The sequence below is a fragment of the Cheilinus undulatus genome, linkage group 4 (genome assembly GCF_018320785.1).
Source record: "Cheilinus undulatus linkage group 4, ASM1832078v1, whole genome shotgun sequence".
NCBI classification, from domain to species: Eukaryota; Metazoa; Chordata; class Actinopteri; order Labriformes; family Labridae; genus Cheilinus; species Cheilinus undulatus.
In genome coordinates this window covers 39,179,528-39,196,447 of record NC_054868.1, presented here as the reverse complement: position 1 = coordinate 39,196,447, position 16,920 = coordinate 39,179,528, and the positions used below count along the sequence as shown (strand labels likewise).

At 40.8% G+C, this 16,920-nt stretch overlaps 1 protein-coding gene across 1 annotated transcript in view; it reads right to left on the bottom strand.

Moving 5' to 3' along the window:
* LOC121509133 (hedgehog interacting protein) overlaps positions 1-16,662 on the bottom strand; it is a 38,634-nt gene extending 21,972 nt beyond the window's left edge. The window contains exons 1-4 of the mRNA XM_041786367.1: positions 15,886-16,662; positions 12,143-12,335; positions 6,853-6,994; positions 4,935-5,136 (exon numbers count right to left, since the gene is read on the bottom strand). Of these exons, the coding sequence (XP_041642301.1) occupies positions 4,935-5,136; positions 6,853-6,994; positions 12,143-12,335; positions 15,886-16,155 (807 nt within the window). The 5' untranslated portion in view covers positions 16,156-16,662. The remainder of the gene's footprint in view (positions 1-4,934; positions 5,137-6,852; positions 6,995-12,142; positions 12,336-15,885) is intronic.
* Between the last annotated feature and the right edge of the window lie 258 nt (positions 16,663-16,920).

Here is a 16,920-nt window from a genome sequence, read left to right as displayed (position 1 = left end):
TTCATCTTAGCCTGTCTCAAACATTATATTTATGTTAGTCCATAAATTGAGTTGTTTTTTTTTTTTTAAAGATGAAGACTGATTTAGGCATAAAATGTCTTCTAGCGAATGTTTATCCTTCAAAATGTTGATGTCTGATTAGAAATCCTTCCATCTGCAAACTTCCTAAACTGTACAGATTACTTGGTGGATAAACTTAGATCACATTTCATCCTCTTTCCCCTTGAATATCTTTGTGTTTTAAATACTGCCATCATTCTTCCAAAGCCAGGCAGGGGATTCTGATTGAATCTCTCATGAGGTATCTCTTCATTTTTCTCAAACACCTGTCTCTGCATTCCTCTTTTCCCTCCAGTTCTGTCCTTTGGAGCTTCAGCTTTGGCACTGTCAAAGTGTTGGCGTCATTCCACAGAAAGCTGGGAAAGTGAGGTGCAGGGACGAGCAGCGGTTGTTATCTCACATCTCACGGTGCATTACATGGAATGCTTTTCTGTCTGAGTGGCGGACGGAGCGATGCGCACAGGGCTATGATTTCCAATTCTGCAGGGCCAGCTGTCTTGGAGTCTCGATGACGCACATGTTGGCTCATGCATTGTTACCCGAACCTTTTGATCCTTTCTCACTGGCTCGTGGGGCATTCCTCTACCAAGGACATTCCACATGAGCTGATTCGAGCATAACAACGCCTACGCCCTTAAGTCAAACACTACCTGTCGCATCTAGGCACACTCCTCCTTCTTCATACACAATGCAATGCATACATATTGAATAGTCTATTTTCTCTTCTGCCTTATTTCAATGTATACTCCACCTGTTGATTAGTAATTCTATGAAAAGTACACAGCGATCCATGATACATAAATCTTCACAGAAACCAAGACTAAGATATAAGCCATCATTTGGAAAATCCATGCAACTAGCATTCATTACTTTAGTGCTAAATTAGTTAATGTTTTATCTTTCCCAGGGAGGGATCCCACTGTTAGAAGATGAATGATATCAGTATGACCCTGTCTTCTTCAGTCATAGTAAATTGCCGAGATGAGGCCACTTATTTCAGTCTGTATGAGAGCAACCCCGAGCATCTGATGGATGCTGAGAATGTAGAGCAGCTGTCAGCAGTGCAGAGACAGTAAGAATAACATGCTGTGACTTATTTGTCTTAGCTGTGAAATATTTCATAGCAGGCTCCCTTGCCCCTGTAACACAGGCTAATATATGTCAGCAGACTGCTGGCTTTGGGCTGCTACTCACAGATGTCTTCATCTTAGAACTTACTATCACTAACACAGATGTAACTCTCTAGTGCCTTTCCTGTAGTGATTGAGTCTAATTTGTAAATCTGTACTGAAGCTGACAAATATGACCAGACAGACATGGAAGGGAACTGAATTATTTTAAATACTTTAACTTAGTGTTTTATAGGGATGTAGCATTATTTGTATCGTCCCAAAGCATCAGGGTTTAAGGGTCACGGTGCTTGTCGTCACAAAATACACTTAAATGAGCCTCAGACAGCCTAGTGGTTAGGTCACGCCCCATGTGCATGGTTCACCTCTGTTCCTGATTCTTGTCCACCATCCTCCACTATGAATAAAGGCATAAAAAGACGAAAATGACATCTAAACACTCACCCAAAATAAACAAATACAACTAAATGGGTAAAAAAAAAGTAACCATACATGCCAGTATTTACCTGCAAATCCAGGGGGCAGTAGTACTTGTAAATGTTTGCCAACCACTATTAAACAACAAATAAAGAAGAGAAAGAAGAAGAAGTAAGCAGCAAAAGCAGCAGAGCTACGAGACCCACAGTCCTCTTATCCCTCTCCTCATCTTCACAGCACTGTTGATGTTGTTTCATTAGGTTTAAAATCATTACTGATGCTAACACTTTTTAAAGGCTTTACCCAGATATGCAGAAGTAGAGAACACCAGCTACAAGTGTGTTTTTATTCAAGTGCTCTGCTCAGGCTCCATTACACCATATCATCCTGTATTTACATAATCTAGTCTGGGGTCCTTTACCAAAGCACGCAATCATAGTTTTACACAAGTCACCACTGCATCAGCTGTTTTTTAACAACTATGTGACATTGCCACAGCACACTTAATAAATCATAGATATGATACATTGCTCTAACATGCACATATTTTTAGGATGCAGATGGCCTAGTGGTAAGGTTGTGCCCCCATGGTTCAAGCCCGGCCTGTGGCTCCTTCACCCCATGTGATTTCCTACGCTCTCATCCCTGTTTCTGGCTGTTCCACTGTCCAGTCTTTCTAATGGAGGCAAAAAAGCAGAAGAATAAATCTACTAAATTTGAATAAAATGCATTGTTTTTTAATTAGAATTTTACATCGTATGTATTATATAACTTTAAATCAGGGGGTATTAGGCTGTTTTTTTTCTGTGTTGCTTTTTATTTTGTATCTTTTTTACCTTCTTTTGGCTGGACCAAAAGACCTATATCTGCTGAAGTCTTTTTCTTTATTTATCATCATTTCTTACACTTTTAAGTGTGTTCTAAGGACTGAAAATTGTTCATTTGTTCATCCTCAAACTTTAATTGTGTGTTTCGATGACTGAAGTTTTAGGTTTGAACATTTAAATATTGGTATTGATATGGGTATCAGCTAAAATTGATTAGTGAATATCTGCAAATGGGATATCAGCATAGAAACAATATCTTGCATCCCCAATTACAATCAGGTTTAAATGAAACAAGATAGAATAAGCTGTAAGCTGTCCTTCTGTCAGTTAACTAATAAATAAGGCCTACAATAAATAAATGAAACCTAGAATTAAAAGTTCGGACTTCATGTTCCTTTTTTCCTGATGAACTGAGTACTGAACCATGACCCCAAAACCAAGGTACAGACCAACCTATGACCTCTGAGAACCATTAAACCCCTTGTATCATAGCGGAATGCACATGGACCATTGTTTGCACCTGTTTTATTTGGTCTCCTGAAGTTAATTTCTACATCATAATACTGAAATATTAATACAAGAAGTACACCACATAATTTGTTTTTGAAGTTCCTGCACATTTTTAGGTTTCAAGACTCTGTTCTACTCCAGAGTGGGTTGGTAAAAACAATCTAAATCAACAACACACACCAATTCTGAACCACATCCTTTCGCAAGGCTCCGTCCAATCAGGAGGTTTGTCGACAATCCACCATCATGTTGGAGGTGTGTGATTGTGAGCCAATTGTGGAGAGACCGCTGTGATGATGACATGGATAGAGTGTGTTTGAATGTGTGTGTGGTTGCTAGTGGTGGGGGACTGGAGTATAGAGATTGAATTTCAGGAGGAGAACACCCACAGCGCAGCTAGGAGCCCACACCACCACAGCACAGCATTGTTTCTGTGCAGTTCAGCTTAATTGGCACCGGGGGGATCCGAGAAGGGGGGGGGGGGTTAGACGAGCAGAAGGAAACACAGAACATTACAATCAAAGCATGTGCATGGAGCTGATGATAAACCCGTTATCTGCCCTCTCTCCTGGGGGCCTGGGTTCCTCTCTCTGTATAAAGGCACCTCCATCCTGTTGATGCTACCAGTAAACACCTTAGCCCTCCCCTGGTTCTGTTCACTCCGTGTGGCTGGGAGCCCGTTCTGGCAGCCAACATCACAGAATAGGACTCCTGGGGCCTGCGGGGGATTGAGCCACGTCTAATTGTCATAATGATAAGGGAGCACTGCAGAGCAGTGAGAGCTGCAGCATGCAGGGGGCAGCTGCATATTCAATTGCTCTGCTCCGTTTCACTTCTTGTAAGCAAATGGTCTTGTCAGTGGAGGAGCAGTGGCATGCGTGATGGATAAACTTCCTGTCTGGGAGTGTGTCCCTAAAACATCTCAGCAATCCCATCTCGTGCGATCTAAACAATTTCTGACCAACTATCAGATACAAAATCTAAGATGCAATAAGGATTGCAGATGAGAAATAAATATCAAGACATTTCCCTGAAGTTTACGGTGTTTTGGCAATTGGGACATAGACGAAGAATTCCCAGAGCAACAGTAACTGTATACTCCATATCCTATTACTGATATTTTTCTTCATCTTGTAGTAACACTGCTGTCAGGGACAAGATACTTTCAAGAACAAGATCACAAACATGGTTGAAAATACGCATGCACGATGTCAAGATTACTTCAAAACATCTACATAAGACTTTGAAGGATATCTACAAAAAATAAATATGTCATGTCACGAGTATGTTAATTCTTTTTTAATTTCTTGTAATTTTCTCAGACAGGGGCTCAGCCAAACAGGAGCAGAGTATGTTTACTTGCCCCTTGGCACTATATCCCTTCATGCCTCTGTGACTTCTCAGCTGAAGAATAAAGAGAGTAGACAAGGTTGAAAACGGGACGACGGTTGATTAAATTCATTCTCGTCAACATGTGTGGTATTGAGTAAGCCACTATGCAAAATATTGGGAAAGGCACCATGTGGGATATTAGAACCCTCATAGGAACAATATGGGAGAGATTATGAAAGTCATTAAACCATCTTGTGAGAATTAGCAGAAAATTAGCAGTAAGCACAGTGTGTGCTGTATGTACAGTTAATTAGCAGATAATAGGGTAATGATTAGCCCTGATCACATATGATGAATGGCTGCTTGTTTGGTGTAATTATATAATTAAATACTAATAGTGTCCAGGCACCGTTTTAAAAGGATTTGTCTTGGCTGGAGATGTTCCTTGCACTTTTGCATAGGTGCAAACTTTTGTGTAAAGAAATGTGTGACGGCTGTAGAACATTATTTCCTTACTATAGCACATAAAAAACTATATTCATACCCCCAGCCAAGAGTGGTTACTTTCTCTTTCTTGTTTACATCTGTACGCAAATTACATCCATAACACAAATTTGCCCAAACATTATTAACACCGAGACGGCTGGCTCATTCCTACCTTCAGGCTGCTCTGCACCAGCTTGTGGATGTCCAGGAAGGGCTCCTTGATTAGCTCCAGGTCATGGTTTAGTATCCTGACAATTCCTTCCCTCTCGAGAACAAAGAGCCGCTGAGATCCATCCCCACAGTGCACCACGGCCACCGGCTGCCTCAAACCACTCAACACCTCCTGGGCACAGTAGCAGTTGTGTTTGGGTTTCCTGGGTAACAGAGGAAATAGAAAAGGTCAGAGGCCTTTGATAGAAGAGAATAATCCAGCTGTTGGGGGCATGACAGAAACTGAAAAATAGGAACTTGGAAGGAAGCAAGGAGATACAAAAATGTTTTTCCCCCAGAGACTGAAAATGATTTTCTTTGATAGCTATCTAACAAGTAACACAATTAACAGGTTTGCTTTATAATTTACACAACTTGGTTTTAAAGTGGAATGTCAGATGTTGCTTTTTGCTGAGTTTTCTTTCACATTTTCTTTGATTACCTTTAATAACATACATTTAAGTGCCAAGTGGAAAGAGAATTAGAGGAGCAGGAGTGTCATGGAGAATCCTATCATGTTGTAATTTGGATGTGAAGAACTTTGGCACACAGTAGTAGAGCGTATGACCCAAATACAAACACTGAAACTTACCACAGTGGCCCTTTGTTCATTTCCAACCCACATCCCTTGGATGCATGTCACCCTCTCTTTTTCCAGCAACTTTTATCACTCTGACGCTTTAACTATCCAATAGAGGCCAAATGGACATAAAATATTTAAACCACAATTCGGAACATCCCAGTGTGCACAGTGCTCCCAATATCTATATTTTCAATCAATCAATCTTTATTTGTAAAGTGGCAATTCGTAACCAAAGTTGTCTCAAGACCTAACATAAAAGCCCATGATATTAGCACTAAGCGACAGTTAGCTATGTTACATTGGAAAGGAAAATCCTAGTCGTGGGATTTTGCCTAAAGTTTTTCTTATTCAATGACTGTCTTTAGTTTAAATTTCTTAACTAGATGCATTTAACTTTGAAGCAATCTACCACAATATTCTACATAGGAAAAAAGCGTTTGCTCTGTGTGAAAGCTTTCTGTTGTTTATGTCCCTCTAAATCAATCTGAGGGCAGCAGGTACACCTCGGTTTCCATTTGCAGTCTCTACCTGAATGACTGATACGACTTCATAGACCAGAGCTGTCTGTTCTTTAGCTTAACGTCTTAACAATCATCAGACCGTTGCAACCTTAAGATTCTGTCATTTACCTTGCTCATTATAATATTGGCTTACCAACTTACAAACTAACCTTTCCTTATCCATGGTCAACTGTGCAGATCAGAAGAGTCTCTTTCACTGTTGATTACTTAACTGAACTTTTCAGGATAACATGCAGAGTTGACAAATGAGCCATGGACTATATAACTTTTGATGGTTATTTGACTGAGTGTTGGTTACTGATATTTCAGGTGCACATGCTGCTTGGCCTTCTTGCCTCAGGAAAAACAGAGATGAAAGGCATCCCCCCATGAACAAAAGGGCAAAGCCCTGAGTGATGTACAGACCTTTGCAGTGAGTGAGACAACCAGAATGACGCAGGATAAGCATTTTCATTATGTGAGCAAAGCTGAGCAAATGCAGTCTGGACAAACTTTAGGATTAGAGAGGAGAGGGCATAGCACTTCTGTCTGAGGATAAAGACCATGGCCAAATGGACCAGTGAACCAAGAACATCTGACCAAGGCTATGCATGTTTGTATGAGAATAAAAATCAGAACTGAATGACATTCATCCTAAAAGCCTTAAAGAAAAATTCCCTTGGCTGTAACCCATCAAAGAACCAGCCAAAGCTCATTAAAGTAATATCATAAACATCTTCCATACTGTAACTCAATCCTCAAATGGAATAAATCATGGTTTTAGTCAGAATACAAACCTGATATCTTCTATTTTTTCATCTCCCAAGTAGTTGGAATCATGCCCTTGTGGTTGCTTTCGTTGAAAATCTGGAAAGCATGGACTGGCATCTCTCCTCCCATAGTACTGGCAGAACTCATCCACATCGGCTTGGAACAGCTCTAACAAACACAACAGATACAAAAAAACAGAGGGTCTTACACTTGCAATAGATACTGCAAAATTTAAATGAGTAAAAAAATGAGTAGATCAGTAAAATTTAAAAATCTTAACACTGTTTAGATTCTGTGAACACATCACTTGTGTGTGTAGTTGTACCACATGTTTAACAATGTGTGAGAATGTGCTACACATGACAAAAAAGATTAAAAAGGGGAAAGAGAGGGGATGTCATATGCTTGTGTGGTAGGAAAAGTGAAAATTGTTTCCAAGTGCTAAACCAAATTCTTGCCACACTGGGCTGAAAGAACAAGTGAAGAAAAAGTGGGCCAAACCAAATCAATCATGGAGTAGAAGGAAATCTGCAGTAAAAACTACCTCCTCCAGAGAGCAAAAGACTAAACTTCATTATAGGTTTGCTTTTTATTATTTTTATTGCTGGTATTATACTGCTACACAAGGTGTCCTAGTGAATTTCCACTGCAAGATCTGTGGAAGTTGCTTTCTTTAAAGGCATTTTGCAGCAATCAAAGAAATGGAAATTCACCCAGAGCAAGATCAGGTATCATAATAGCCATAATTTTCTCCTTTGCACCAAAAAAATCATATATGGGCTGAGTTATTTAAGGAACACCGTGTGTCTTGTGCTTAAAAGATTCCTAAGTAGTGTTGTTATGAAATGAAAAACCAACAGATACCTGCACCCTACAATTAAGCTAAATAGGCAATGTCAATATGGTACTTGAAGCTGTGGGATACAAAGCAAGGAGAGCTTTCATGAAAATCACTTAGACCTTGCTCTTTCCCTTTGGTTAATGATGCATACACAGAAAAAGCCAAATACCCTGACAATAAAGTTTTGAATCCATCTTAAACAAAATGACCCAGTGAAAAACTACCACAACATCCCAGTCAAATACTTTTCTAATGTTGAGACTCTGCTCACGCAACCTGAAAACATCACAATACAAACCTAAACAAACTATCAACAAAAACAAAACTACATAGCAACAAACCCTCAAGCGTAAAGAATAGAACGCTGATTTGAAAACACAAAATTTATAATGATGGCAACAAAATCTGCATTGTAACCTCTGTAAGTTGAAGCTATTTGAAGGGTGATAATTAAAATGGCAAACACACATTTCCACTGGTTGAGGGGTTCGCCCTAATTCAATATGATAATTTAAAACTGTCTTCAAAACCAGACACAGTAGATGACAGTTGTGCAAAACCAGTACATTCAGTGATATTCAGAATATATCTGAATATTCCCACAACTGTAAGATGACTGTTTTGCATTAGAGAAACACATGGACACAGCATGTGAAATGAAAAAATCAACCTGTTCAATATGGTATGTAATTCTGTATAAACAAAAATGTTCACAGGGTGAGAGATATTCTTTGGTAGCATTGCCAAACAAAGACGTGATATTCCCTGATGGCCCACAAATCAGAACACATCTGAAATCTTAATTAAGTGGTGAGTGACCTTCTGCTTACTGTGGGCTTGGGTGAGACTTGTTGTTTCTATCACTAGATTTCTGTGTGGCTATTGACAAAGTTCCCTCTAAAATCCAAGACCAACTGGAAAATTAATTTGGTGTCTCAGGCCTTGCTCTAATATTGTTATAGTTTAGAATATCTGAAATTGCACAATGTGTTTCCTATTGTACCTCTACATTTGATTTTCTACCGCTGAAATTCTGAGTACCCCAGGGTTGTCTCCTTGGCCCTCTGTTTTAATCTACTTTTATTTCACCTTGTCTCCAAAAATCCATGCAATCATGGTATTTATTTCCACTGCTTCACTGATGATTTTGAGTTACAAGTGAGTAATAAGCACATTACCATTTCCAAAATATTAAAATGAGAGGAATACTCACTATGTCTTTGTTTTCTGTCCTGCTTGATTTCTTGTCTTTTATCCAATCTTGATAAACATTTGTTGATGTATACTAATGCTAAAGCCATCAAACAGATTTTAAAGCTGCAGCTATAAGTTTCCAAAAAACTTTAAAAAATGATTTACTACAACAATTTTAGAGGTCTTTATCTGCCATCCCAGGACCTCTCTTCTACTTGCCAGTCTTTCAGCGCTTTATTCCAGATGTTTTAGATCTGGACCCCATCCTCCAACAGATACAGCATTGTGTTTTTCATATTGTTCCAATCCATCAAATTTGTTGTCCACGCTGGAGTTTTCAACAGTTGGTTAATTTTGACACTATTGCATATCTTTGCATCCTGGTTGAGAGATTGCTCATTTGTTCTTGCTAAGGTTTCCTTTCTTATTTCTCTGTAAACAATGTATATATTTCCTTTCTGAATAAAGTGGTTAAAGGTAGAGGATGCTGTATGCTGTGGTGCAGCTAATTTGCCATTTTCATTTAAGGTTTAAGAGTCATTACATTATTCCTTATTTGTCCTCGGACTGCTGGTTTACCTTTAATGCTTCAGCACCAGAGCAACAAGTGTGCTGCGTAAACATGACAGTTACACACAGCTACGCCTCCAGCCTGCGCAGTCACAACACTTTTCCCTGGAAAAAAACAAAGTGTGCAGAGGGTCTCAGGAGCCCTTTGTGACCTAAAAACAATCTTGCAAATATTGTTTCCTTTAGTCAATCCCTTAGAGGACAGAGGAGAGCAAATACACCAGTGATAAAAACACAAACAGGACTCTCCCTGTCCCCGCTTTCATCTCCCTCTCCTGCCACACACCGACCACAAGTGCTGACCGCACCAAATACTGGAGGTGATAGGATATCCCCTCAAACATCTTAACACAACACGAAGATCAAACACACATAGAAACACACACAGCTCTGGCTATACCACCCACCCACTTGTGTCTGCAGTTATCTTAACCATGCTGGTTGAGGACCTCGGGTGCAGGGAGGGGGGATAAGTGAAAAGGGGAGGAAGATATAGGAGAAGAGGAGTACATGGAAGGTGGGAGGTTTGCAGTTAGAAGTGAGTGTCAAGGCAGTAAATGTCTTTATAGAAAAATGGGGGCTAAGTGCATGGCCTAATCAAAGGCCGGTAAGAAATTTTCATGGGAGCAGGACGACAGTTATGGATGCTGTAAAGGCTACTGTTTCGTTTTATACCTTTCGCGGATATTCGGTATTTGCAAAAGTTTTTGAAATTTCTGTTCATGTGTATGCTCATCGCCACTGTTTCTGCATCAAGTAACAATCATGGATATTATTGAAAATAAAACTTTGTATTTTCTGATGTGTACACAACATTCTGTTAATCCTCATTTAAATTTAAAAGACAGAAGAAAAAGAACAAGAGCAAAGACTGGGATAAAGAGAGAGAAAGAAAGAAACAAAACTCTGTCCATATTCCCAGCTCCACAGTGCTAAAGTTATACTTCCATCTGGTTATCTTCCAAGACAACCTGGGTGGCCCACCCAAAGTACTTGACATCTTGATGCACTTCAGCAGTTTTACATACACACAACCTTTGTAGAAAAATAAATGTGTCATTCGTCACCACATATGCTGATCTGTGGAGGGTTGAGGGGCGGTGAGTGGGGAGGAGCATGACGGTGAACATGGAGAGGGGGGAGATTCTTCTTCCTCCTCTCTTGTGCCTTTTTGGGTTGACTCTGTGTCTTCTGTATGTCTGCTGGCTTATGAGCAAGCCAGTAATGTCCTCCACTCAAGTCTTTGTGTTCTCGCTTTGTTCAGCGCTCTTCAGAGTGCTGTAATTCTAGTGTAAATGTTGCACAAGATTTGGCAGCAGGCCACTGGATGCAGATGAGGATGGACTCGGATGGAATGTACACGTTTGATATTTGACTTGAGCTGCAGCATACCATGTGGGTGGGTTGCAGACAAGTGTGTTTGAAACTGTTCTCTGTTTGCAAATCTTGGCAGATCTAATCAGTTCATGGCGACAGAGATTGGAAGAAGACTTGGCTGCAGGAGGGGAGACAGTCAAAAAGCGTTTGATCATGTTCGGTATGCGCTCTAAAGGCACAGGTACCTGTGATCTTGCAGCCCCTCGAAGAGAATTCTTTTGAAGACCAAATGCTTTCAGAATGCAGACAGGTTCCTATCGTTTAACAGTACCTCATTCACAAAGATAACTGTTGCATCCAAATGTACTTTCCTTTTTTAGTGGATCATGCAAAGCCACTGCAGGGCTCAAAGAGAAAGCAGCTCCTGACTTTTGTTTGATTTCTACGAAAAAATGCAAGCGGAAGATCATGAGACACAGGTCTGACCATCTTACGTCTAAAGAAGCCAAAGTGCTGGGTAGTCATGTCTGATACATAGCTAGGCTGCTTATGCTTCCCAAATACAAAACACACTCCAGGAGCTGAATGTGCTGTGCAGTATTTAGATCATAAAATAGTTCAAAATTCTCTCGTCCAGTTTTTGGGTATATTGGTTAAGACTGTGTGGCTTTGTAACTGCATGTGAGAAATTTGTTTTCACACCCACCTTTGCAAACCAAACATTTTCCATTCACATGTCAGGAAATGCCTCAAACTGTGTGTTGTTACACATCCAAGGTCTTTGGAAAAAAGGTGAAATTTTTGCAAATTTACGCCGATTAAAATAAACCTGCAAATCTGGACAAACCTAACAGAGACTGGAGAACAAAACTTTCCACACCTGGTTCCATAAACACAGCAAGACTCAATAGTAAGTCATGAAAAGCACAAATATTGGTCTGCAGTTTGCTAAACCAAATGTGCTAGATCAGTCTGAAAACTAATCAGCAAACTGCTGTTGTGCCTATATGGGCAGTTTGGGGTAAGTAATTAAACTAATGCATTAAAGTGCAACAGTAAAGCATGGAAAAAAAGGCAGCAAACAAGCAAATGGTTGAGACAAGCTCAGCAACAAATGGAAGTGAGGTCAGATGAGGTAAGAGCTGGATAAATAAATATTCACAGACCAGACTACTGACGCACCACTTCTTGCATAAGTCCAAAAATCTGCCAGTTCTACATGTGCAAGCTGAGTCTTGATGAAAAATCAAGTCTGTTGTGGATTTTAATTCATTAAAATCAAGTGTCACTTTCACTTCAAATGTAGTAGACACGAGCATAGCACATTCATGACTCTACCAAACTGTGGCAATAATTAAAGTCGCATTCATGGTCATAGGTATCAGTGTAATTACCTGGTATGTGCCCCCTGCAGGTGTAGTAGAACTCACGGCAGAAGTCCTGGCAAAGTCGCGGCAGGTCTGGCTCCCTGTGTGGCATCTTATCCATCTCTGAGGAGTGGAACAACACCTGGGCATTGGGGGAGCAGTGCGCACACTTGATCTCCTCCAGGAGACGTCCACATTCTGTGTTGTTGGTGGAGAAAATCTGGAGACCACACGCAACAAAAGACCAATGATTAAAATGGTGAGTTGTTCACTATTTTTTCTTTCACTCTGTACAAAAATGGCCAGTGTATAGTTCAGGAGTAGAGGGCACTAGTGATTAAAACATCATGGATATATCACATCAAATGTAAGTTGCTGAAAGTTTATACATAACTTGATCAATTTTAGATAGCTGCATATCAGCTCATGTAATGTGTTGATTTGTTCTGAGCAACACAGAGATGCCGAAGCACATCCCAGCCCTTACCAGTCTTTCTTTCAACAACAATAAATAAGAAAATCTCAGCCCAGATACCACACAGAAAGACTGAATCTCTATTTAACAGAAACTCATTCAAATAAAACTGTATTATAACAAAACCTTCCTCCCATATGGCATCTGCAAAGTACTCTGGCAACAAGATATGAAGCAACCCTGGATGTCATAAACCCATCACTCCTCATCCCGCATCATATGTTAAACATCAATGTCATCCTGGAATTTGTTTATTTTCTACATGATCTGCAGATTTGGCATGTGGTTAGACGGATAGTTATTGTCAGAATTGGTATTGAGCGGAACAGTTTGTGCACGCAGCAACTTTCTTTTTCTCATGGCATCTTCTGTAGAATGAAGAATGAGGAGAGAGACAGACAGTGACTTGCACAGTGTGAAAATCTGCTGCATCTCAACCACAATCTGCATGAAAATTCCCAGAATTCATTTAGCAAAGTGTTGTTGCCTTGTTTCCCATTTAAAGGTTTACCAACATTATATAAACGGCTGTAATACACAGATGTTTTGACATGCCTCGATATCCTTTGATACCAATTTGTTAAACACTGAGGCTGGAACACCCTGTCTGTTTGGAGAAATAAACACAGAAATCATCTCATTCACTGCCTACTTACCCAGGTTCATTACCAGTTAAAATCAGAGCACAACTTCTATGTCTGACAGATCTCAAGGCATGAAATGAATGAAGCCAAATTAGAGCCCCAAAGCCTGACTTGGGGTCATTACACAAAAGTATACAAAGAGTTAATCCGAAAGAAATTAGCTGGATTATTTACATAACAAATTAGCTGTAATGAAACACAATGTAATCTGTTTTAGGTCAAGAACAGTGCTGCTTGGGCAGCCAGGCAGGCTGGCTGGCTGGCTGGTAGTGCTTTGCTCTGTGTGAGGTCCATGTGTAAACACCAATTTAGAGATAGACAGGCACATCATTCCCACTCTGGTATCAACAAATTAGCAGTCTGTCGAAGTCAATTAGACCAGGGGACCAGGGGCCACCATATGGATGCCTTACACTTTGCTCTGACGGCAGAAAAAAGCTGCTACAAGGAAAATATTTTCTGTTTAGGAGTAGTTCAGCCAACAGGTGGCAGAGCAACAGGAAAATCTTCAAGGATCTACCTGAAAATGCACCAACATCTACAGTAAATCTCCTCAAAATGGGAGGCATGGCAGGCTAATTGAATAGGGGCAATTAAATATGAATTTAAAACCCGTTTTGGGTGGATATTTCTTTTAATTGTTCACTCCAAAAGGGAGCTCTGGGCTGGCTTTGACCCCATATGTGTGGTGTGTTACTCTGTCTGCATGCCCTCCACACTCATGCCATGTAGTGTTGTGGGCATGCCTGCCCTCCTGCTCTAAATTGCCCATTGATTCTGTGTGCCATGAGCTGGCACAGGGTCCATGGAGAGTGGCATTTGTGTGCTCTCAGCCATGCCCTGTGTCCATATGTTGCTGGGATGGGCTCCAATGTTGCCATCCTCCAAACCAGAACAAGTGGACCTTTGTTTTTTGTCCATTGCTGAATCTCATTGAGTGAGTATGTTCCTCAAAAGCAGGGAGAAACTGGCAACGGGGCTCAGCTGTTCCACTTTTGCTGAGGACACACTCAAGCAGGTTAGGAATGGAGACATAATGACACAGACATGGAGCTTCTATAGTGTAAGAAAACAAAATTGTCATTAACTTGTTCCCAGGCTGTTTCAGATGTGTACATTACACTCCCAGAAGTTGGCATCTTACCAAGCAATGCATAGCTTCATGTGGGAGAACAGCTGTTACAGGATTACGTCCTTCTAAGATAGCATCTGCATAACAGCTTTTGCCAATGAAATTGCCGGAACAAACATATCAATATACAATGCCACGCTAGGAAACAAAATCTCATGTCAGTCTGCAAACCTCCTATGGTGAGAGAGACTGAGAGCAGGCAACACTAAGCTTAAACAAAACACTTGTCCTTAGGGAATAGGTGTAAGTTGGTTGGCAGGGGGATATGGTGAAGGACACACACCCTCTCAAAGGCATTAACACTTGGACAGGGCTGATGACTGGGGGAGAGTGATGTTCTCCAGCTTCTCCCATTAGTGAAACCAGCAAACACAATGGTGTTGTTGTTATTCTTTTGCTATAATCAGAAAGGGCTCCGTGTGTGGGCAGTGTAGTGGGGAGGAGGAGAAGTCGAGTTCTTCCTATTCAGTTTCCCCCCTCTTATTTGCATGACTTGAGCAAATTAAATGATGCAATATGGCTTTTTGTCGCAACACAAAGTGAGATACCACCCAGCCACTGAATGATTCGGAGCGTGGTTTACATGAGAATGACCCGGTGAGGATACAACGGAATCCGCTACAAGTTTGGCGCATACAGTCGCCTTCTTTCTGCTTTTCTCCCCATGGAAACTGAGCGGGCTTTTAAAGCCAATTTTACAACAAATTTGAGCTGTTTTTTTTTTTTTTTTTTGTCACGTCAAACCCGACAAACATTTACGTTAACTGACAATACGACATTTTCAAAACTTCTTCGTTACGCTTGACAAAGAAATTTTGCAGACTGTTAACGCCAAAATGCCAAAAACTACGACTGAACTACAAGAAAACAGTTCTCAGCTGTAGTTAAAAGAGGTTGACGTTATATATTAAGGTAAAACTCGCTCCTACCTTTTCGAGTTACAACAGTTATGCTAGTTCTTTCCGCGGACTGCTGTAGCTGACTGACGGGAGGTAACGTAAATCGGCGAGTGATTACCATGGTAACGCCGAAGCGGTTGAATTAATAGTTGCGCCACATAGTGTAAAGCAACATTTTTTTAAATGTCTCATAAATGGCTGGGAATTCCTTCAATTTCAGACTAGGTAAGCAAAAGAAGCAGCTAAACTCTGACAGAATGACACTATAAGCGCAATATAAGTTGTTTAGTGCTTTAAATATTAAGCATAATAATTAAGACGTATGCCTAAACGCACGCCTTAACTTAGGATTCTACACGGTATATCCAGGTGGGCTAATAGTTTTCAAAATGAATGGTCAGGTCAGCAATATTTGAGCACCATGAGTGTCTCCGTAGGTGGATCTGAGCATTCACATGCAGCATAGCCTAAGGCAATCCCCCCTTACCATCCCAGAAGTCGGTAGTAAGAAGCAGAATGACAATAAACGAGGCTTGTTACTGCATCTCCTAAGGCGTTTAAGCCGTAAAAAAAAGACAGTCTCGAGGAAAATGCAACGTGGTGCAAGTGTGTTAACCTACCCTGGCATCCCTGCGGTGCAGGATCTGGTAGGCGGCTCTCCTGGTGGGACAGCAGGACACGCGGGGATACAACCTGTGGCAAACTTCTCCGCTGCTGCTGCCGTCAAGCAGCACTTTTCGCTCCCTTTTCTTCAGCCGCTTGGGCATGCTTCCGTCGTAACATCTTCTCCTCCTGGGGCTAATTTCTCCCCTCTCGCCAAATTTTGCGTCTCCACATTCCCACAAGTTGACCGCGATGGCCAGGACGAGAACGAATTGCAAATGCTTCATAGTTTGAAAATCATAAAAATAAAACAACAAATATAACAAAAATCTCCCTTTAAAAGAAAATATCAACCTGCAATGCAATATTTGTGTTTTTATTGGGATATATAGCCTCAATATATATCTCCAAGCAGCAGAAGCCAGTTACAAGAAAATAACCCAATATGCTTTTCTTGTCAGAGCAGGTGTCCTAAATTTGATTTACTGCCATTAAGAAAGGTGTTAAAAATAAATCATTGTTGCTACAGCTTTTATAGTGCAGTTCAGACATGAAAAGATAAAATGAAATAGAAAAAGCAAAACAATAACACAATTTATCCTGATGAACTCAAAAAGTCAATACCCCCCAAAACAGCGTGAACTGCAAAAGAGCCGTGACGTTCTCCTTTAGATGTAATTCCTTTTGAGCACAGCACGGCGGTGTGTGCATGAGCGGGGTCAGAAAAAAACATATAAGACATAAAAGTTGTCTCTCACTAAAGTCCTCAGCACGCTCACATGTTTTCCCGTGCTCTTTCCTCCTTCTTTTTAACCAGCGCGCGAGAAGAGGAGCGAGCACGGTGACGTATGACTTCGCGGGGGCGCGCATGTGGCCACAGTCGCGTCCACGTCGAGGTAAAGAGTTTACCTGGTAGGGTGGAGGACGGGGAGATGAAGCAGTGGGGGACGCGGTAATGGATTCTATGGACGGTGAAAATAGAAGATACACGTTATATGAGTCTACTTCCGCAATGTTCACAAAATAAAACTGATATTTTGGAAATAACTTCT